We start from the raw sequence: 23,731 nt of genomic DNA, 5'->3' as shown, positions 1-23,731 counted from the left end.
AGTTATTTCGAAATAACAAGCGGCGCGTCCACACTACCAAGCCCGTTATTTCAAAATAAGGGGCTGGTTATTTTGAAATAATAACTCCTGCTTTCCACAAGGAACAACACTTATTTTGAAATAGTGGTGGTGTGGACGCTGCACTGCTGCTATTTCGAAATAAGTGCTCCCCAGAGTCATTCAGAGTATTTACTCCCCAGTTCTTCCTGGGGCTCTAAGTCAAGTAGCGCGTCCACATTCAGGGAGCCTGCCTCAGACTAATTTCGAGGCTTCCCTGTAGTGTGGACATGCTATTTCAAAATAGTTATTTCTGGTGTTATGTCAAAATAAGCTATTTTGAAATAATTTCCTAGTGTAGACGCGCCCTAACAGTCAGAGAGCAGTTGGAGCATAGAATTCCACCCCAAAGAGAACCAGAGGTATGGACATATCACTTGAAAGAGGATTGGAAAAGATCCTCAGAAGAGGTAGCCCGCCCAGAGACCATGACAGATGCTAACTCAGCAGGCTAGGTACAAAGTTTTGTATTTGTAGCCCATGTACTCTGGACTGCTGGTCATGTGTTTTTCTCTCTGACTGAAAGATCCTGTTTTCTGAAGCCCTACAGAAAAAAAATTCTCTTGGTTCTTAACTGTAAACAATGCAAACTTCCCATCAGTTCAAGATTTTCTGAAGACTTAAAATGAGCAAGAGGCATGTTTGCAGGGGAACAGTTCTCCTTATGATGCTCCGACAGCAGTTCTTTAGAAGTCAACAAATGCGTAAAAGAAAACAGATTCTAACACCAGTAATATGCACTCAAATCCACATTTCTCCTACTCTCTTTCTTGATTGCACTGACACCATGACCTTCCCTGTAATTCACCATCTTCTCATGAATCATTCTCATCTTCATCAATGCCACCAGGAGGCGTGGCTCCATCTTTACTACACCGTGTTCACTGCCAGCTCTGCTACCTAGAGGAAAAAGTCCATTCCACCATCACACCACAAGGTGCCTTGTCTTCCTCTCGATTATCTCTGCCAACACCAGTATAGCTTGTTGTGCCATGAAATCTCATTGCTCTTGTCATCTTCACCACTTTTGTCATGCTCTCCTCTATCTAGGCACTTCTCAATAGTGACTGAGCATCATCTTCTTCACTGGTATGTTTTTAGCTCTTTTTTTTTTTTTTTTTTTAGTCCTGGACATTATCTAACCAATGTTTTATGGGGACATATTCCAATCAACAGACTGCTTGCTAAGTATTTGCTGGCATTGCTGCTTTGAGTATCCACTGCTGACCGACCGGTAAACTACATCACATGGGATTGTTGCTGCTCCCTGATTAGATGGGAAACTTTTGTAACCCAGAAGAGGACTTAAGTCATTGGAACCATTGAATATATGCCGTAGTGCACTGAACCTTCACATTGGGCACACAAAACATTTGCAGCATGACATAAGAACATAAGAATGGCCATACTGGGTCAGACCAAAGGCCCATCTAGCCCAGTATCCTGTCTGCTGACAGTGGCCAATGCCAGATGCCCCAGAAGGAGGGAACACAGCAAGTAATCATCACGTGATCTCTCTCCTATCATCCATTTCCAAACAGAGGCTAGAGACACAATTCTTACCTATCCTGGCCAATAGCCATTGATGGACTTAATCTCCATGAATTTATCGAGTTCTTTTTTTAACCCTGTTAAAGTTCTAATCTTCACAGCATCCTCTGGCAAGGAGTTCCACGGGTTGACTGCGCACTGCATGAAGAAAAACATCCTTTTGTTTGTTTTAAACCTGCTGCCTATTAATTTCATTTGGTGACCCCTAGTTCTTAAATTGTGGGAACAAGTAAATAACTTTCCCTTATTCAATTTTTCCACACCAGTCATGATTGTATAGACTTCTATCATATTTCTCTTTTAGTCTCCTCTTTTCTAAGCTGAAAAGTCCAAGTCTTTTTAAACTCTCTTCATATGGGACCTTTTCCAAACCCCTAATCATTTTTGCTGCCCTTTTCTGAAACTTTCTGAACACAACATGTTCCATAAATGCATATTTACACAAGTAAACATGTTGACCTTCCACACATTCTTATGCACACACACAAATCATTTGTACCAATATTAACAGAAATGAATAAAAGTTATATATACTGAAATGTGCAAATTTTATTCAAACAAATGCTCATGAAGATATCATTTTTCTGTAGCCTCCATTCTAGATTTCTAGCTTTTGCTGAATAAGTTTAAGGCATCTTTTTCATATGTGGGTCTCAGAACATGGAAAGTTATGGGTTATGTGTTTGCTCCCTTCTTATCTTTTTTTGTGCATGTCTTTTTATTCTGAGACTTGAATCTCTGTATTGTAATAGAGAGCTGAGGACCCATACATTGTTTCAAGGTTGAATTTGCTTTTTAAACCTAAACAATTCTCAAAATCAAGCACTGTAGGCCACATGTTGAAAAGCGCTTAGCACACAGCTGCTCCCATTGTAATATTTGTGGGCAGATTTTCTTGTGTTCAACACTCAACATGCTGAGATTTTTATAAAAAGAATTTTGGTCTCAATTTTGGGTGCCAAGCACTTTTTTTAACATCTGGCCCAAAGAACCCAATGAACATAAAAGCAAGAATATGTGGCATTTTATCTTCCCGTTCCATAGTCAACTGTCAGGAGCAAACTTGTAGAGATCTAGAGTACTCCAACAATTCTGTTGTTAATAGTTGTCTTCCTGCCTCAAGAATAAATTATTCCAAAGTAAGCCATTCCACAGAATAGAAGTATATAATCACAGACACACAGATATTATTTCTTGACATCCGCCTATTATTTCATCTTCAGAAAAAGCAGCGAGCTGGCATGCAAGATGGATGTAGTTTTCTTGTCCATAAACTACAGAAAGTGCAATTTCTTCTAGTGATTCAATTCGAGAAGCATAACTGCTATTCACAGAAGATGAGAAACCGATCTCAATTTCCATGAGGTGTTCTAAGCTTCCAAATCTGTGAAAAGCAGTATCTGATAAATGATCCAGCTACAAAACCACTTTCCTTTCAACTCAGGATCTGATTTTCTGCACAGTGAGTATGGCAAAGCGACAGAATGTAAGTACATCTTACTGTGCCATGTAGACTGTGGGTGTAAGATTATAGATTTATTTTCAAAAGATGTTCCCCAGTGGTGGATGGGTGGGCAGATTTGGGGCAAGGGGAGAGAGAAATATTGAAGGAGATGTAATCTATTAATGAGATGGATAGTGACTCATTCTCAAAACAGTGCAGATTATTTCAAAGTCTGATATCTATGATGGGCGATCACTCGTTGCCGAGTGTGATGGGACGAAGCAGCCCCTCACTGAAGGCATAGGGCCTCGCCAGGGCTGCCTGGCTGCACAGGCCCTTCCCCTGCAACTCTACTGGGCCCGCCCAGGCTTCAGTTCAGCTATAAAAGCCTGGGGTAGGGCTCATTTGGGGCAGGTGGCCGGAAGAGAAGGACCTACAAGGGAAGTGCCTGACCTGCAGTGATCAATGGCCCCAGAAGAAGCCTGCGGGGACCCCAAGGCTAGGGGAGAGGCTGCCTGCCAAGGAGATGTTGCTCTGGGAAGGCTGAGAACCTGGCAAGTACAAGGCAAGTGACCCCGCCTCCCCCCCCCCCCCAGGGTTGCCAGATGGTTGAAAGAAAACTACCAAACTTCCCCTTCCCCTCCCCAAAAAAAAACCAGGAAAAAATTCTGTTGAAGGGGAAAAAAAGGGAGGGGGAAACCAAAGTTGCAAAAAAAAAAAAAAAAAGGACTCCAAGTAAGCCAAAAAAACCCTAAAATAAAACAGCATGTCCCCTTTAAGAGTTAGTGCAAGGATAGGAACAGGGGAGTGGTTGAGAACTAAGCTTCCCCTAGGTCTTTTGGCCAGCAGCCATTTTGTGCTGGCAGCTTTGGGGAACCAGGTAAGCATGGGGGCTGGGGTCATAGGGCTGGGAGTGTTGGGAGTCAGGGGAGGGCTGGGGGGCTGTGGGAGGAGGCCAGGCACTGTCTGTAGGGTTGCCAGATGCCTGGCATTTTTGCCTCCTGACCAGAGAAAAATTCAGAAAATATCCGACATTTTAGGTGTCTGGTATTCTCTGATTTTTTTTTTTTACCGGACAGGAGTGGAAAATACTGGACTGTCCGGGTGAAAACTGGACGCCTGGCAACCCTAACACCCCCCGTCTCCCCCACCGCCCCTGGGACCAGGTAGGAAGTGGCCCACAGCAGGAGTGGGAGCCACCTCTCCCACCCCGGGAACCTCGGCGTGTTTCGGTAGGACTTCCCCGCCGAGGGAGTGGCATCTGTCCTGTCACTCACAGGGCCCTGGGCTGAGACCTGGTGGAGTAGGGTGGGCCCAGGTCCCCCTACCAGGGGCACAGCCCCACTGTACCTCTGATCTGCAGCTGCAGGCTTAAAGGGCCATTCTTAAACTGTGGTTAAGACTCTGCTTATGGACTCAGACCAGGGGGCCTGGCCTTAAAGGGACCAGTCTAAAACTGTGTTTGTTGGAATGGGACTTATTGGCCCAGACTGGTGGGCCCAGTTCTGAAGGAATAATCAGTGTGGGGATTCGAGAGCTTGGGGTCATTCCTGGCCCATCGGAGGGGGACAGAGAGAGGGCCCCACCACATCGAGTACGACCGTCTTCCATGGGAACTGGAAGATGCCTGTGCAGGACTTCTTTTAAAGTGGGGAGACTGCATAAGGGTACATCTACACTAGCCCCCTAGCTCAATCTAGGGAGGCTAATGAGGGCGACCAAAATTGCAAATGAAGCGCGGGATTTAAATATCTTGTGCTTCATTAGCATGTTCCCGGCCGGTCGCCATTTTAGAAATTGACTAGCCCGAAGTAACTGCCCGTGTCTACAAGTGGCAGTGAAACTGGATTCCAAATTAAAGCCCTAAATTGAATTAGCTGGTATTTCTCCTGCAATGAGGAAATTCCTGCCATCAAAAATATTGTGTTGCCATGGTAGCAGTGCTCCTAAAATAAAGACATAATTAAGAATTGTCAGAGGCCTGACACAGTGTGGGAGATAAGAACTCAGTGGCCTAAATTTGAAGGGGTAATGAGACCCCAGAATGCAATGGGACAACAAACTTTGCTCCCACACACATCAATAAGGGGTCCCTCAGGATAACTGTAAGGCAACTGGACCGTGTATTGGATGGGGAAGCACCTACAGTCCTGGATTTTCTTTAGTTACCACCAACTTCAGCATATAAATGCACAGTTTACAGGTGTATGACTACAGCCAAAGGCAGCAAGTTAACATTAGGGTGTATTAAAAAGAAGATAAAGAGAATTGTGTTCCATGAAGCATATTGCTGCATAGAGGTGGTGCAATTCTGGAGACAGCCAGCAGAGGGTTACATGGCATCTGTAAAGATTACAACACTTTTTTGCATTTATATAGCTTCTTTCCATCCACGGGTCTTAAATCCCATCACAAAAAGTTAGGTGAAATCTGCTATTATCCCAGTTTTTACAGACCTCGAGACCAAGGCAAAGGCCCAAGGTCACACAAGTCACTGATAGCATCAGGACCGGACAGGACCGGAACTGTGGTCACCAGGTTTTGTTCCAGTCTCTCGCCACTTGTTTTTGCCTCCTGCCGTATGCGCAGAGGATGACAGAGTAGCAGAACAGAGCGAGTTTTAAAGACCTACTCAAGCTCTGAGCCTGCCCTAGCTACAACCTGTGTAATTAACTTTTTATTTCAAAGAACAAAAGAGGTGCTTCCTCTCCCTGAACTCATTTGCTTGATGAACGCAGCCTGCTATAAAGGAAAAACAGGAATGTTTAAATTCAAAACATACTATGAGTGATCAAAAAGCTATCAGAAATCTCCCCCCGTTCACTCCCCACTGGCTGTTGCTTACATCTTACCTACTGCCACCTCAGTTAGCAGTAATTAGTAACCTTTGCTGTTATTCGAGTCTGCAGTTGAGACAGTCTTTTCATCCCTAGGGGGGTGGGGTCCACCAGATGAGTGTAAAAGTACATCAGTGGTACTGGATGGGCACAGCTGCTCTCTCACTTTATCCGTTTTGCACATGAACAGAGAACATCAATCTACAAAGCCGCTGTCAAGTCAGCTCTTTTCATTAGCATCACATTTCACCACCACCACCCTCTTCACATAGCCAAGTTAAGGATAATCAGAAGAATGAACATGAGGAGGAGGAGAAGTTATATGCCAGATGATAAGATCCATGCTGTGGGAGACATGCAATGCAGATTGTCCCCTTGTTAAACATTTGCTGAATATAGAGATGAACAATACTCACAAGTTGAGCTGTTTTAAACTTTCGCTATTCATTGTGTTGCGACTGAGTTACACAGTTATTGTTTCTCTCTTTAACTTGGTAACAAAGAATAACAGTACAAACATCATAAGACTCATTGCAGAAATTCACAGAGCTGTTGCAATTTAAAAATATTTGTCTTTCACTAGAATAGTCACAAATTACATGACTACAGGAATCATAATGAACTTTATTTCTTTTTTTAAATATGTATCAGTGGGTTTTTTTTTTATGTTCAACCAGCAAGTTTAAACCAAACCTAAGTAAACTTTTTAATGGTTAAAAAAATGGCCGTATTAAGCCCAGCTCCTCCTACATTACTTTTTCATTTTCACCGCACCTTATGTATCTCCATGATAAACAGCTAGGTCAGAAACAAATTCTACTCCATCAATGGAAGATTTGTTCTCATTATTCCCAGACCAACCAAAGGCAGAAAGTACAGGATGTCTTGCAAGGACACCTGTTACCAATGAGATTCCCAGCCCTGTTTGTAGTTACAGAACAGCCTGGTTAACAGCTCCATCTCTGAATGCTTATTCAAATCCTAAGATATTCTTCATGCATCACTGATATTTCATGCAGCAACATAGGGCTTTAAAAAGATGCCAAGTGGCTAATAGGGAGGAGCGTGCTCAGCAATATTGAACAAAATGATAAGACACTGACAAGAATAAGAGCACAAGGCTTGAAGAAATTTGCCTTCCTGTGAGGCCTCAAACATACCACAGCTACAAGCAGGACACTGAAGAAATTGGGCCCATTTCTCTGTTCCATCTTGGAAGACCTACATGCATACATTAAAAGGCCAGAAGTTCCACTATGATTATCTAGCAAAAACACCTGCCATAGATGAATGGCTGTTTAAATTAGAGAATGTTTAGAAATACATCTATCTTGATTTTAAAATTGCCAAAGATGGAGAATCTACCACAACCCTTGTTAAACGGTTCCAAAGTGATATTTATCCTCCCTGTAAAAAACTTAACACCTTATTTCCAGTGTATTCTGTCTAGCTTCAATTTCCAGACACTGGATCTTGTTATAACTCTTTAGGCTAGATAGAAGAATCCCTCTATGATTAGATTTCTGTTCCCTAGGTAGGTGCCTATAAATTGTGATTGTGGTGTACCAAAAGCTGTGTTGAAATTCTAAGCTGTCATTCTAAATTCCAGGGCATGTAGAATAGTGATAGAAATGTAGCCGTGTTAGTCTGGTGTATCTGAGGAAGTGGGTCTGGCCCACAAAAGCTCATCTAATAAACCATCTTGCTAGTCTTTAAAGTGCTACATAGTCCTGTATTTAAATTCCAGGGGCATTTCCTAATTCTGCTTGCAGGCTACAGAGCCCTGTGGGAAAGCATATGAGCTGGGCCTAGCAGCAGTTTGCCGACAGCCTGTAGTGAGGCAGGCTGAGACTCTGTTATAGGGAGCAGCCTCTTTTCTCTCTGGCTATGTCTAGACTGCAGGCGGATCTTTCGAAAGAGAAATCCGCTTTTTCGAAAGAGAGCACCCAGCGAGTCTGGATGCTCTCTTTCGAAGACGGCCTCTTTACATTGAAGAACGCCTTCTTTCGAAAGAGGGACTTTCGAAAGAAGGCGTTCTTCCTCGTAAATTGAGGTTTACCGCCATCGAAAGAAAAGCCGCGTTCTTTCGAAATAATTTCGAAAGAACGCGGCTTGAGTCTGGACGCAGGGGAAGTTTTTTCGGGAAAAGGCTACTTTTCCCGAAAAAACCCCTGAGTCTGGACACGGCCTCTGTGTGGTTTTAGATTGTGTGTTGTCAATCTGAATTTTAACAAATAAAGTAGTATTACTCTGTAACCTTCCAGTAAGAAGATTGTTTGCAACTTCTCCGTCTCTATGCCATGAAAACAACAGTTCCAAGTCACCCTCATTTTTTCTTTGTTAAGCTCAATAAGTTTGAGCTCCTGGAGTTGGTCGGCATGTTTTCTGATCCGCTAATCATTACAAAGGCACTTATCTGAACTCTCTCCAATTAATCAAGGCATAAAGTCCTTAGTTCCTTAGACCCACAAGTGCTCTTCTCTATCCAGGCACTTGGGAGAAAAGCTGAAGTCTTATTTCTGACTCAAATGCTCCTGCTAGTTCTCAGATTTAGTCATATGAAATATTTCTAATAGGGAAGAGGTTCCCCCCCCCTTTTGAAAATGAAATGTGGAAATTTCTTTAAGCCAGAGACACCTGGGGTACGTCTACACTACATGCCTCTGTCAGCAGAGGCATGTAGATTTGTTTGTGCAGCAAAGGTAAATGAAGCCGCGATTTAAATGATCGCGGCTTCATTTACATTTACATGGCTACCGCGCTGAGCCGACAAACAGCTGATCAGCTGTTTGTCGGCTCGCCGCTAGTCTGGACGTTCCCCCTGTCGACATCAAAGCCCTTTGTCGGCAGCCCCGGTAAACCTCATTCCACGAGGAATAACGGGTCTGCCGACAAAGGGCTTTGATGTCGACAGGGGGAACGTCCAGACTAGCGGCGAGCCGACAAACAGCTGATCAGCTGTTTGTCGGCTCAGCGCGGCAGCCATGTAAATGTAAATGAAGCCGCAATCATTTAAATCGCGGCTTCATTTGCCTTTGCTGATCTGTCTAATCTACATGCCTCTGCCGACAGAGGCATGTAGTCTAGACACAGCCCTGGATGCTGCTGAACTCACAGAATGGCTCAGTTTGCCACTTCTAAGAAATCGAGGGCATGAAATGAAACCCACTCTGGGGCAGGGCTTTGTTCCATATATATTGTTTTAACAACCTGCATTTCTCACATTATCTGCTGTTTCCTGAGATCTATGTATAGAGATAAGCAAAGCCAGAGGTTTTGGTGTGGTCACTATTCTTTACAGTAGCTCTTTGGTATGGGAGTTTCTGAAGTACTTACTGACTCTATTGTGGGTTTTTTTTCATCCCAACCTCACACGGAAGCAAAATACCCCCAATGAGAATTTCTTCTGAGTATGAACCTCAGACTTTTCTATGGTATGGAAGAGAAGTGAACATAATAAAGAGCTCTTGCTTATAGTCTGAAGATTTAAAGGTCTGGGGTCAAAGAGTTTTTTATAGAGGACCCTCCTTTTTGGAACCTGAGTGGATCCCTTGAGTTAAGAGCTGTTGTTAAAATGTGCATGATGGAAGCCATCTATATTGCACTGCAACAAGCTGCACTGGTCCTACAGAATCAAGGGCACGTGATGTACTTCCAAACACTATCTATTAATCATTCTCTCCTATAGAGACATGGAATGCACACATCACAGCTGGGGTCGCTTGATCTTCAAGCCATACAGCGATGCCCATCTCTTTATTCCTGGCTTTTGCCCAAGTATGGTTCCATGGGTGGGGCATCTTTGTTATTTTAATAACTTTCTTTAGGTGAGTGCGGTCAACTCTATTCATTTGGGGTGTACATTGGCTCTTGCATGCACTCTAAGGGACCCGACATGCTCTCAGAGATTACTACCGATGGGTTTTGTGAAACAAATAAATAATAAATTAAAGCAGATGCATCATTTATGAAGTGAATGTGATGGCGCATGTTCGTTACAGACATAGCAAAATGCTAACAGATGACATTGGCCTGCCTGTGAGGGGCTGTTAACATTTTGCCTTAATAATAAATAATACTTTGCGCTTACATGGAGCCTTAAAACTAGGGACCTCAGAGAGCAGTACAAAAATAGGTGAACACCACCAGCACACCAGTGTGGCACCAAATGAAGTACAGGGAGGTAAAGGATGGGGTTAAACTGGATCTAGTTTGCACAGCCTCATGTAAGGTTACCTGGTGTCGTTTTTAACTGGACAACTGGTCAACAAGAGACTCTGGCAGTCACCAAGCGGGGCTATTCAAAGTGCAGTGGGCTGTGCTGCAGAGTCGCGACAGGCTAGTCCCTTCTTGTCCTGGGGCACCCTAAGGTCCAGCTCCTAGGCCAGGGGGCCCATAGAGCTCTGCCCCTGCCCTGAGCATGGTTCAGCACTCCCGTTGCTGGCCAATGGGAGCTGGATGTGTGTGCTTGTGAGTGAGTGCATTGTGCATGACGTGCCACGCAGCCTCCTGCCCCCCACTGCCTAGGAGCCAGACCTGCCACTTTTGGGGTGCAACACGGTGACCCAGGCCAGGAAGGCACCAGGAAGCCTGCCACAGTGCCACTGACTAGGAGCCACCAAGGTGAGCTCGAGCCCCCACCCTCTGTCCCAGCACTGAGCCCTCCCCAGAGCCACCTCCTCTTTCCCAAGCTCCTCATCCCTGGCCCTACCCAAATGCCTACAATCCCAGCTCAGAACCCGCACTAGGGATGTAGCTGGTTAACCAGCAGCCTGGCCGTGCTGCAGCAGCTCCTGCCAGCAGTGAGGTACAGCGCTCGACCCAAGCAATCCCCCTGCATGTGCTGTGGAGGGCCTGGCCTTACCTGGCCCAAGCAGCCTCAGCCTATGGCAGTCAGCCCGGCATGCTGCAGCAGTCCCCACTGTGCTGCCGGTGTGGGGCCACTCCAGCCCAGTTGGTCCACCATGCCACGTGTGAAAGGCTGCACCACACTGCGAGCACACTGGGGGCCACTCTAGCCCCGCCCACAGGATCCTGTTAACCAATTAACTATAATGTTTAACCAGTTAACTGGTTAAATGGGATTTTACATCCCTAACTCATATCCCCTCTTGTACCCCAACCCCCAGGCCTGAGACCCTCCCGAACCTGAATCCCCACTTTGCATCCCAAACCTGGGCCTACCCCATAGCCTCCCCCCAGAGCATTCCCTCCCTCCTACACCCCAACCCTCTGCTTCAACCTGCAGCCCCTTCCTGTATTCCAAACCCCTTGGTCCTGTCCCTTCTCTAGAGCCCATACGCCCAGCCGTAGTTGTCACACATCCCAACTCCCTGCCTAAGGCCCCATTGAGATCTGAACCTGCATTTAGAGCCTTCACCCAGCCCCTTGTCCCAGTCCAGTAAAAGTGAGGGAGGAAGAGAGCAAGCCACTGAGACAAGGAAATGCAGTGGGTGGGTGACAGGGCCGCAGGGAAGGGGTGGGGCTAAGATGTTCAGTTTTGTGCTAATAGCAAATTGGCAAACTTAACCTCACTCATTTGCGGTGGTGCCTCAGAACGTTAGCCAGGGACTAGAACCCCACTGTACTATGTGCCATACAAACACAGAACAAAATGGTGGTCCTTTCCCCAACAACGTACAATCATTACGGACTCTCTTTTAGTATCTAACCTATAAAAGACCTTGAGTATACCCTGGCATCTTACACATGGGAACAAGAATCTCGCTTGTCATCCCTTTGACTGATGACAATTCACTTCTTTTCCCTTGTGATTGTAAGATCACAAAACTAAGAAAGAATTTTAGAGAACTAGAAAGTAGTGTGTTGTCAGAAAGATTAGGGCCCAAGTTTCCAAACAGTAACTAGTGATGTTGGGCACGTGGCTAAATTAACACTTCGGTGTGAGATTAAAAAAAAACAAAACAGTCCAGACCTATTCAAATCTAAAAAATTAAACCATCAAGGGTCTTAGAATAGCAGATGTGCTTCTCTGTCAGGTTCTTCTACCATACTCATCACTGGACATGCCAGTGAGGCAGAGGCTAGAAATAAGGTATAAAGATATTTTATCAGGAGGGTAATTACACAGTGAAAAAACAAATCAAATAATGTAGTGGATTGGCTGTCACTTGAAGTCTTTACATTGAAACTCAATGTCTTTGTAAAAACATTCTCTGGTTCAGATTATTGGGTAAAATTCTATTACCTGTTATTCAGGGGGCCAGACTACTAGATCATAATGCTCCAGGCTAGCCTTAAAAATCTATGAATAGTGTGTGAAGTCAGTGGTTTTCAAACTTTTTTCCTAGTGACCCAGTTGAAGAAGATTATTGATTCCCAGAACCCAACATAATTTGACTAGAGCAGGGGTTCCAAACCTTTTTCAGTCCCCATGCCCCCTTGGCTTTTAGTAAACCTTCCCATGCCCCCTATTCAATATGGGTATGTCTACACTAGCCCCCTAGTTCGAACTAGGGAGGCTAATGCAGGCATTCGAAGTTGCAAATGAAGCCTGGGATTTAAATATCCTGGGCTTTATTTGCATCTTCCCATCCGGGTGCCATTTTTAAATCCCCTTATTCCGAACTAACTGCCTGTGGCTACACGCGGCCGTCAAACGTTAACTCGAACTAAGTCCTTAGTTACAACAAGAGGAGTAACAGTTAACTCAAACTAAGGACTTAGTTCAAATTAACGTTTGATTGCCGTGTGTAGCCGCGGGCAGTTAGTTTGGACTAAGGGGATTTAAAAATCTTCCGGACGGGAAGATGCAAATAAAGCCTGGGATATTTAAATCCTGGGCTTCATTTGCAACTTCGAATGCCTGCATTAGTCTCCCTGGTTCGAACTAGGGGGCTAGTGTAGACAGACCCTATGAAAGGAAATACATTCTAGACTCTAGAATCCACAACTTTTTTCTCTAACACTACTACTTTGGAATATTTCAATTAGGATAATCTAGTTATTTACCAAATATTCCCCATACCCCCTTGACAAGCTTCTCGTACCCCCTGGGGGTACGCATACCCCAGGTTGGGAACCCCTGGACTAGAGTGTGGACTCTGGGGTGGGGCTGAGGATGAGCTTTGTGGTGCAGAAGGGAGCTCCGGCTTTTGGTGGGTTCAGGACTGGGACAGGAAGGGCTTACCCCAAGCGACTCCTGGTTTGTGGGGCAGCGGGAGTGCTAAGGCAGCTTTCTGCCTCTCTGGGCACCACAGAAGTAGCCAGCAGCAAGTTCCCAGCAACGGGAGTATGGAGCTAGTACACAGGACCAGGGCAGGGTGCAGAGCCCCGTACGCTCTCCCACCGCACCACCACCTAGGAGCTGGGCCTGCTGCCGGCCGCTACTGGGGCACCGCGCCGTCTATGGTGTAGGCCTGGCAAGTAGCTGCCTTAGCACTACACTGGTCACCTGATCCCCCTGCAGCAATGAGACCCAGTGCCCAACATTTCACGACCCACTATGGGGTCGTGAGCCGTCGTTTGAAAAGCCCTGTGTTAAGTGATGTGACTAGCACCTGTTTCATACAGGAGAGCAGCAGCAAAAACGTAATAGTGGCACAATATTGGCTGAGAAGAGCCAGCATTCTTGGAAACCAAGCCTAGAGTATGGGAAGATGGATGGAAAATGATCCATCTGTTTCTCAAACAGCCACGTTTCTCCTGCTGTTCCCCAGAGTATTCCATGGACAGAGAACTCGTGACACAAGGAGGTTTATACTACAGCAGAACCCTGGGAGCAACATTCACCGGGCGTTGTAGTTCACTCCCACAAAATTCTTTAAGTTCCCTATAGCCTGTCCAGACAAACTCCCTGCTCTGACCCAGAAAACCCTGTTTTTTCCATCTCCTGCTGAGCTGTAGATGGGCATTGATCCTCTTTTTGTTAGCCAAGCTTGCGAGTTCAGCAGAAAAGGGCAGGAGAAGAATTAGATGTTGTTTTCCTCTGGACTGGGACGGGAAGAATTCCATTTGAAAACCTGATATATTTTCCATTGCTGAGGGATGGATTTGAAGCCCGTAATATATGAAGAGAAAAGATGCCATGCTGACCTTGGTATGCTAATGCCACCTAATCCATGTACTGCCTTAGCTTTTTTCCAGTCACCATTTCAAAAATGTAATCAGGGAGAGTGCAGACATTTGGCCAGGAGAGATCACAACCAGAAAACTGTCTGCATATCCCTGGATATTTCTCTTTTTCTCTCCAGAGATAGAGCCAAACAAAAAATCTGCATTTGAAATGTACTTCAGACACCTCTCCCTAACACACATACTCTTCACAAGCCCACCTATGTGTTTCAAGGCCATCCCCATCTGTATCCTAAACTATCATTTGAATGGCACTGAATGTTCATGATGTCAACGGGCGTTTTTTCCAAAATGCTGACTTTTTACAGGAGGCCACTATAAGGGCATTTTAAACCTGCTGGTAGAGAAATGCATTCATAGAATCACAGAACACTAGGACTGGAAGAGACCTCGAGAGGTCATCGAGTCCAGTCCCCTGCCCTCATGGCAGAACCAAGCACTGTCTAGACCAGTGTTTCTGAAAGTGCTCCGCGAAATCACTTTCAGAAACCCATTAACTAGCTGCCCCGGTTTGTTTATCTACCGACGCTGCGGCCACAGAGCCTCACGGTTCCCATTGGCTCCATTTAATCTTTTGCAGCCAATGGGGAGCCATGGGAAGTGGTATGGGCCAAGCCACTGCTTCCCATGGCTCCCCTAGGCTGCAAAGGATGAGAGGGAGTCAATGGGACCCGCAAGACTTCGTGGCCGTAGTGCCAGCAAGTAAACAAACTAGGGCGGCCAGTTAATGTGTTTCTGAAAGTGATTTCGTGGAACACTTTCAGGAACACTGGTCTACATCATCCCTGACAAGTGTCTGTTTAACCGTCTCTTAAATATCTCCAGTGATAGAGATTCCACAACCTCCCTAGGCAATTTATTCCAGTGTTTAACCACCCTGATAGGCAGGAAGTTTTTCCTAATGTCCAACCTAAACCTCCCTGGCTGCAATTTAAGCCCATTGCTTCTCAGAGGCCAAGGAGAACAATTTTTCTCCCTCCTCCTCATACACCCTTTTAGATACCTGAGAACTGCTATCATGGCCTGCTGTCATTGATCAGCAGAATATTCTTGAGACTTGGTGTTGCTAAAGCAGCACCTTAGGTTTGCCAAGGGAATTGGATTTAGTGGAAGTGCTCTTGTAAGACTGGGAGTGAACCTGGAGCCTCAGAGCGTGTGTTTGTGGGTATAAGCTTTTCTTTGACATTTTTGAGGTTTTGGTGAAAAACAAAAAAATGGAACTCAGTCTCTGAGCTGCAACCCAGCCGGCACACACATATTTCATAGTGCCACCAAAGCGTATGACAATCGCATCTCCACGTCTAACACTGGAGTCAGAGGAGCAAGTGTCAAGACATCCCCAGCATGCCCGTTTTTGGACAGTTGTTCCAAAGGACTGGGGAACTTTGAGAAAGGGCAAAGAGTGACGGTCATCTCTTGCTCGGTTTTTTGAATTACACCCAGGTCAGTAAGACCCACATCAATTCTTACAGTTGCACATTGCGTTCCAGTAATGCCGTCGATCTCAAACTCAGTTTTTCATGGGTTAAGCCTCACGATGCCCTTGTGACCCAGATGAGCATTAAATCTCTTTTCTGCAAACAAATAAACTGAGGCATGAGCTGGGACCACAATTCAGACACCCCCTGGATTGGCAGGCCTGTGCTAAGCGCAAGACCAGCTTTCCCATCACTGCCCCCTTGTTGCCATCATTAAACCATCTTGTTAGTCTTTAAAGTGCTACACAGTTTTTCCTTTTGTTTTTGCAAGATCAGACTAACACGGCTACCTCTCTATTACTGTATGACAGTAGTTAGGGAACTCCTAAGAGAGAGGGGCAGGATCACAAAAGCCTCTGGCAAGTCTGACGTTAACTGACCCATGTCTTGGCAGCCTCAGCAGAGATGCCAAGGAGCGAAGAGGCCATGGAGATTGAACAGGGGGACTCTATAGGCCAGAGCTCCGGCACACGGATGGGGTAGCATGGAGGGGCTGCCCTGCCACCACCCACCTATTAGGATCTTCTGTCTCCACGGTGATCAGTCCGACACCTTTCACCCGCTTTAAAGGCATGTGATGAGGAATCAGGGATTGCATCTGGCTCTAACAGCAAGAGTCTCTACGGCTTGAGCTAAATGACTGTATCCATTAGCTTGGAGACAGCAACGCTTTAATATACCCTGCCAGTGGAAGGGGGCAAAGACCCTGTGGGCAGCAGGCTAAGCCATCCACAGGTGACAGCAGGTGCCATGGTCTTGTCCTAGTTGGGCCCTTCTCGGCTGCAGGGGAAGGAAGGTTTGGCCAAGGACATACCTGCTTTCACTGTACTCCTTTTTCTCCCTCACGCGCAGCCACTTCCGCAGCAGGACGCGCTTCCGCCGCGGGGAGGCGCTGGGCGTGGAACAGTTTGACCACGGGGTGTCCTCGTCACTGGAGGGGGTGATTTCTATGGATGGGAGCTGCAGGAACTCTTTGTTGGGCGACGGTGCGTCCTGGTACCCACCGGCTTCCAGACTCTGCTCTTGCACGTTCTTCATCCGCCTCATCTTGAAGCGTCTCCTGCGCAGCGTGGGAGTGGATGAACTGGACCAGGCCCGGCTGCACTCGGACACCTCTTGCTCAGGGACCTGCAATGCTGGGAGCTGGAGGGTCTCTGTCATATTGGCAGCCGGCATCAGATCCCCTTTCGCCTTCCCCTCCCACCTCTGATCTCTCTCTGTGATCTCACCGCAAAGCTCACCACACAGCTACACGCTGCCCTTCTGCACTCCCCCTCAGCTCAGCATGTTCCCACCCCTGGAGAAGAAAATCCCCTGTCCCTGGGGTGCTTTCATTTAAGTGGGGGGCCCGCAGGCCACGAGTGGAGCCAGTTTCAAAGTTTCTCTTTTGTTTTCTCCTCTTTCTTACTGAGAAGCAACTTCCTCTCCCGCCTGAGCTCTTTCAGGGCAGTGAGCTTAGCCTCTGGTACAGGCACTGCTGACGAAGGGCTCTCTTGGCTTTTTTTCCTGGTGCTGTTTTCTCTGTTCTCTGCCTAGTCGTGGCTCACTGAACGCTCTTCCGGAGCTGTGCTGGAAAACAGCCTTCTTGGGAGACAGAGAGCAACGTGGAGCTGTGAGGAGGTCAGAGAGAGAGGGAGGGAGGGAAGCAATGATACCAGATAAAATCGGAGGAGGAGGAAGGTGATGGAAGTTCTTTTTCCGTAGCAGATAAGACATGCACAGGCAGCTGCCGCAAGTGTAACTGCACTCCTGATCCTGACGGCTGGGTTCTATATTACCAAACACGCCTCTACTGCCACCAGCCTAATGCAAGAGGATAAAGGGGGAAAATAACTTTTCATGCAAGCCGATTGGCCAAACTTCCCCTTTGTCCCGCCTTCCTATTCGGTTGTCCCACCCTGCAGAGGGAGGGGAGGGGCAAGGAGTGGACCCCAAATTCCATCTTCCTGTGACTAAATATGTTATTTTTCACCTCATTGTGGGGGCAGGGTTTGAGGAGCAGGCTAGCAGCTCGGGGTTTGGGATCCTGGCTGACACTGTTTTGCCAGTTGTTTTGCATCTTTCAGGGAAGCTGATTTCAGAGAGGTCTGGGCCTGAAGGCTGCTTCCAAAATGACACACTCGGTGATAGATGGTCCCGAGTTTACGTACTAACACTGAGAAGACAAACACCACACAGAGACAATAAGATATGCAGGACAGGCCTGAGAAAAACACAAACACACTCGCCCATGTAGAAGATTCCCAGGCATTGACACTACACCAAGAGGCAATGAGGGCTTCTGTCAAGAGTTACACCTGGATAGCTTGATGGAAGAGCTTTGCAAAATTTTAGGAAAGAAAGTCCAAGCCAGGCAAAATGTGTTGTGCCCACAGGATTAACAGGATTCCCCCATTAGGCTAACCAAAGCTTTGCTGAAGTGTTTCAAGCAAGGCCAGGCTGAGTGATGCTTTCACCTGGAAGTCATGCAAAACTCAGCAGATTCTGTTATGGATACGGCTGGGAATTCAGACTTCACAGCCAAATCCAGAGCTGAATTTCACTGCTTGTCTTCAGTGCTGAAATGGGCTGATCACAAACCCCTACAGTGGAGATCCCCACATCTGGGCTTGGAGGGGGCAGGATTTCAAAATCCAGAGCTGCATTTTGAAAGTCAGGCCTCCTCTCTGCTTCAGGTGGTTGGAATGCACTGGGCAAGAACAGCCACATTACAAGCAGGTGCAAGGAATGGGAGAAGGAAAATTTAGGTGGGAGGGGAGGAAGATCAGGGAGATAAGAGGTTTCACTGGTAATTTAAAAAAATCACTGGTTTGCAGCCTGTTTCACAAGCTCCTTCATTCATTGCTCCTGCTATGGCTCAGAAACTGGCTAGACCTTTAAGCAAAAAATCTGTATTTATCCCATTTCTAGAGCATCCAACGTGATGGTACCTAGGTGACTTCCATAAACACGCAATCAAAATCTCTCTCACGCACACACCAACCACATGAATGGCCATATATCACAAAAAGCACAAAACACAATTCGTTCAAATAAAACAAAGACTTAAGGAGGAGACAAAAGAGCAAAATGGTTGCTATTTCATGTTTAGCTCAAACAGCATATTCTTAGCTCAATACAAGGATTAATAGCTTTATTTTAATTTTTTCTATAATACTATGAAACATAAACTCACAGTTACCTGAAAACTGCAGTCACCTGTTATAACAGCCAATGCCATAATAGCTTTCATATTAAGTCACCTGGCGTTCCACAGCCATAAGTGTAATGTAGTTACTAGCCAACTGTTGTGAGCTTCCCTCTGGCATATTGGGAAACCAAAACCCTATAATGCAGTCCCTTTAAAGCAGGGCTACTCAACACACGTGCAACCCGTTTGTTTGTGACCCGTGGGTGGGAGCTGAAACAAAAAAGTAGTCAATATAATGGCCTTCTGTTGACGTGTTTTAGTAGTTAAATTCCTGGACTCTCACTGCTCATTAAAAGTGCTGTCATATGGGTGGAAATAGGGTAACTATTGCATTTTATTAATATCAGCAGAACTGACTTAAATGAGGCCTGCGTGTTGTGAAGTCTTGCCTTAATCTTTGTATTCATGCCTGTTGGTGTGAAAGAAGCTATTTGCACATATCTGCATGCAACCCCACTTAAGTTGCAGCCCTCAGCATGTGCTGTGAGTATCACCATGGCCCCCTGGGCTTCCAAAGTTGAGTAGCTCTGCCCTCAAGTACAGCATCCAAGAAGTATTAGAACGATTGGATTATTTTGTTGTTTTGCACTGTTTTATTCTGATGAGAGGAAAAAGGAATTGCAGGGGTGGGGGGGGGGCGTTAAAAATGTTGTGTGTGTTTTTCAAAGTTTCACCATCAGCAACATTTATGAACCCTCTGCCCATTTATAAAGTACTGGAGCATGTAAATGGATAGTTCACATAACATTAGTGGGTCTGATTTCCTTTGGAAAGCTTAGTGAAATGTATGAGGTTTATTTGGTTGTTGCATTAGGGACAGGTAAAGCAGCTTAAGAAAGTTTAATTAATTCCCTCTCTGCAACCACACACACACTTGCACTTTAATAAGAAAACACACGGCGTATGCTACTTTCACGAGGCTCTAAGCTCTCTCCACCATCTTCAAGACACCACCAGGATTTGCCCCAGCATAAGGCTCTTTCCCCAAAGTCTGTCTCTGATCTCTGAAAAATCTGACTTCATCACATCCCATGATTTGTCCCCATATGATAAAGACGCCCCCAGTACAGAATTCTTCCTATTTCATGTCATGAGAACCTGCCTCAGTGAGACATAACCAGCTGGACAAGCATAGTATCTATCCCTTTAACTCTAAGTGCTTCTCTGATTACTAAACAATACTTATTTATGCTTGAACACTCTGGGTCATTTTTATTTTGGAAAGAGGACACTGGAGACCTCTCCGATGCACTCTGAAAACCAAAAGTTACGTAATGAGAGAGTTAGCTCCAACTTCCTGACCTACAGGTTCACAAATACCATCCATGAATAGAAATTCTCACTGTTCAGCACATGAAACGGAGAAATGTTGATGTTCCTTTCAGAGGCTCTTGTTGCACTGCTGGGTCTTTGCACCATTTGATCTCTTCCATGTTGGTAGAATTGTATCATGTTGGAGAGAATCCACTTTCTGAAGCATAGTGCACAGCATGGCTAGCCTGCTCTCTAGCATGGCCTATCTAGCAACCTATCTAGCCTGGCTTCAGGAACTATTCATCAGATCAGCATCAGAACTGAGGGATCGGTGGAGTCATTTTCCCTAATATTGAATCTGTTGGGAAGTTGGACTCCAGCTGAAACATTCTGGATTTTGCAACCTGCACAGGAGAGACTGTGAACAATGGAACAGAGAGAAAAACCCTAAATAGATTCTATATAATGGATATAAAATCATCCACTTGTGGTAATTCAGATTTTATGGGGACCTTCTATGCCTACTACAAAGCTTAGATTTCTCATTAGTGAACTTTCTTCTCAAGTAAATCCTTCTTAACAAGGAAGGAGGGGAAAAGACAGAGATATAAAATACAGGAAAAACGGTTGTGAATTCAACATAGTTTGCAAATGCAGAAAACGCCTGAAAATTACTTCAGGTGATTAACAAATCCTTTAGATGTGTGAGCTTTGCCTTCCCTATGTTCTGAGAAATCTGAGCAGGGAGATTATTCCAAATATAATGCTTGGAAAATGTTACCACATGAATTTAATTCCAGGCTTTGCAGCTCAAAAAGTTTAATTTGTTGGACATTTCCTCCATACACACTAGGAATGTGAACGAGTAGTCAACTAGTAGATCAACTAGTCGATCTACTAGTGAATGAGTAGTCAACAAGTTCATTAGACAACTAGTTCACTAGTCGATCTACTAGTGAACGAGTAGTTAACTAGGTCACACGTGTACAAATAGTCAACTAGTAGATCAACTAGTCAATTAGCCTAGGCTTCTTGGTTAATCTAGTTGACTACTCACATTTCCCACCCCCCTTGCTGCCTCTGTATCAAAAGCAGCGGGGGGAAGAGGGGACACGAGCTGGTGCTGCGGGGAGCCAGTTTAAAAGCTGGTTCCCCCCCAGCACCCGCTCTGTGGTGCCACCTGTCCCCTCCCCACGCTGCTGCCTCTAGCAGCCTCTAGAAGCATGGGAGACGGGGCTAAGGGAGGCTGTCACAAAGCTGCCTCTGCTGGCGGCAGGCCCAGGCTTGGACCCGTGGCAGACGGGGGCTGCTGCCACCCTGCGCTGCTGCCTCTGTATCAAAGGCAAGCGTGCAGGGCAGCAGGCAGCTGGTTCACAAGGGGAGCTGGTTTTTAAACTGGCTGCCTTTGCAGACTGGCTCCTGCCTGGCACCCCATGCTGCTGCCTCTGAGAGAAAGGCAGCAGTGCAGAGTGGCAGGGGCTCCTCAGGAGTAAGGCCGGAGCACATTGGCTGCCACTCCACCCCCGGGGACTAAAGAATAATCGACTAACTGCTAAGAATTCATGCAGTCAGTTGACTATTCAATTAACCAACAGCTAATATCCCTACCACACACCTCCAAAATGGCAGGTTTTTTACTAAATCTGCCATGCTTCAGGCAAATTACTATTCCTGCAGGGACACAATTTTAAATTAAAAATTCCAAAACTGCAGAAGTGTTTCCCTCAGTGAACATTCATAAGGGGTCAGTGTGTGTATATTTACGGGATGCAAAATCCCGGTTAACTGACTGAAACAGGCTGGGGACCCCATTCCAGCCCAGCTGCCATAGCTCCCACCCCTGCGGGGCTCTCACTGCCAGCCCCATGCTGGGGCTTTGCTGGCTCCTGCCGTTGGCTGCCAGCTCTTAGTCCCCAACGGAGCAGCCTCTGTCTGCGGTGGGCTCCCAACGGGCTGGAGCAGCCCCTGCTTGCAGCAGATTATAAATATTGTGGAAAGTTCTACATTTTCTTTGGCGTCCCAAAAACCCTCTCTCCTTCCAGCTTAGAAAAGAGGAGACCAGGGGTGGATATGATAGAGATCTATAAAATCATGAGTGGTGTGGAGAAAGTGAATAAGGAAAAGTTATTTACGTGTTCCCATAATACAAGAACTAGGGGCCACTAAATGAAACTAATGGGAAGCAGGTTTAAAACAAATAAAAGGAAGTTCTTCTTCACACAGTGCACAGTCAATCTGTGGAACTCCTTGCCTGAGGAGGTTGTGAAAGGTAGGGCTATAATAGGGTTTAAAAGAGAACTAGATAAATTCATGGAGGTTACGTCCATTAATGGCTATTAGCCAGGATGGGTAAGGAATGGTGTCCCTAGCCTCTGTTTGTCAGAGGGAGGAAATGGATGGCAGGAGAGAGATCGTTTGATCAGTACCTGTTCAGTTTACTCCCTCCGGGACACCTGGCAATGGCCACTGTTGGTAGACAGGGTACTGGGCTGATGGACCTTTGGTCTCACTCAGTATGGCCATTCTTATGTTCTTCTATCAGAAGGCCTAGCACCAGAAAACTCCCTTTGAAATGGAATCCCTAAAAATCCTTGGGTCAGGGTACACAAAATTCTGGCTCGAATTAGGATTTGCCACGTGATGCTCTTGTGGATGCAGGGATAGACTGGACTCTACAACAGTCCTCTGGTGTCACCCTGGGCAAGCCACTTACTGTTTGTGCCCCTGTCTCTCTCCAATTGTAAAATGAGGTCATCCCCATGAGGCAGGGAAGTACTCGTATATGAAGATGAGTTTCTTAGCATATGTGAAGCGCTCAGATGCTACCATGATGAATACCACAGCAAAGCCAATAAATAAATACTAATTAGCTGTTTGTTTTTATCTGTTCATTTTGACATCCATTTTTACTCCATAGGGCCTGGCCCTTTAAGTCACTATTACAAGCAACAGTTGTTCACGCTAGAACACAGTGCGTCAGTTTTATTTTGGACACAGGACACCGGTCACCTGCCTGCATGTGTTGGTTTCTGGCATGCACCAGCTCAGTTATCAGACAGACACCACAAACTTCAGTCTGTGGGTGAGAAATACCAGCCACAGAATGAAAATTCTCAGATTGTCAAAAACACTAGACAGAGGCACCTCTACAACACAGGCCCTGCCACGTTAATTTAGTTCCTTATGGGAAGACACAGGCTCTTTCCTCAAAAATAACCTGAACCTGAGAAGTACCCAGAATGCCTGACACTTCTCAGGACTCTCCAAAACCAAGTCTAATCCTTAGTCTCCCAAAGCAATTATGAAGTGAGAAGGGAAGACATTGTATACCAAGTGCAATCTATGCTGCCTGTTCAGACAGCAGGCGGGATCTCATTATTCACAGGCCATAAATAAGCTACATTCAGTTACATCTCTAGCAAGTCAGAAGCCTGCCTTCAGCATGAAGTGTACAAGTTGGCCTTTATAAAAAAGCTGGTATTGGCTTGGCTGAAGATTTCAATGGGTCTGTCCTTTAAGTTGATAAGAGCCAAGCAGGTCAATAATGATAAAGTAGGCAAATGCCACTCTCCTGCACCAGTCCTTGTTAGATACAGTGACTATGTCTTATTTAGGATGCTACAGACATAGCGATTACAGTGAAGCATTATCATTGGATCAATGTCTCCTTTGTTATTTCCCACAAATGGCTTGGTATTTAATTAGCCTTTATCCCATCACAAAGCTGCATTACAGCGACGCCAGATCTGAGAGACACATTGCTCAACATGTCTAGCCTGAAGCACACAAGTACAAAAGTGTACATGATATCCAAGATCAAGCAGGT

At 45.8% G+C, this 23,731-nt stretch overlaps 1 protein-coding gene across 2 annotated transcripts in view; it reads right to left on the bottom strand.

The window, feature by feature from the left end:
• Nucleotides 1-23,731, bottom strand: part of GRAMD1B (GRAM domain containing 1B) — a 330,589-nt gene that overhangs the window by 148,115 nt on the left and 158,743 nt on the right. Inside the window, exon 3 of one of the 2 annotated variants that reach the window (XM_075916427.2) lies at nt 16,276-17,264. In XM_075916427.2, the coding sequence (XP_075772542.2) occupies nt 16,276-16,637 (362 nt within the window). In that variant the 5' untranslated portion in view covers nt 16,638-17,264. Of the gene's footprint in view, nt 1-16,275; nt 17,379-23,731 lie in introns of those variants that run through there. The other variant, XM_089773299.1, reaches the window with a different exon arrangement.

The sequence above is a fragment of the Pelodiscus sinensis genome, chromosome 25, assembly GCF_052426305.1.
Source record: "Pelodiscus sinensis isolate ZL-2025 chromosome 25, ASM5242630v1, whole genome shotgun sequence".
Classification (NCBI taxonomy): Eukaryota; Metazoa; Chordata; order Testudines; family Trionychidae; genus Pelodiscus; species Pelodiscus sinensis.
This window is presented reverse-complemented; position numbering and strand designations above follow the sequence as displayed.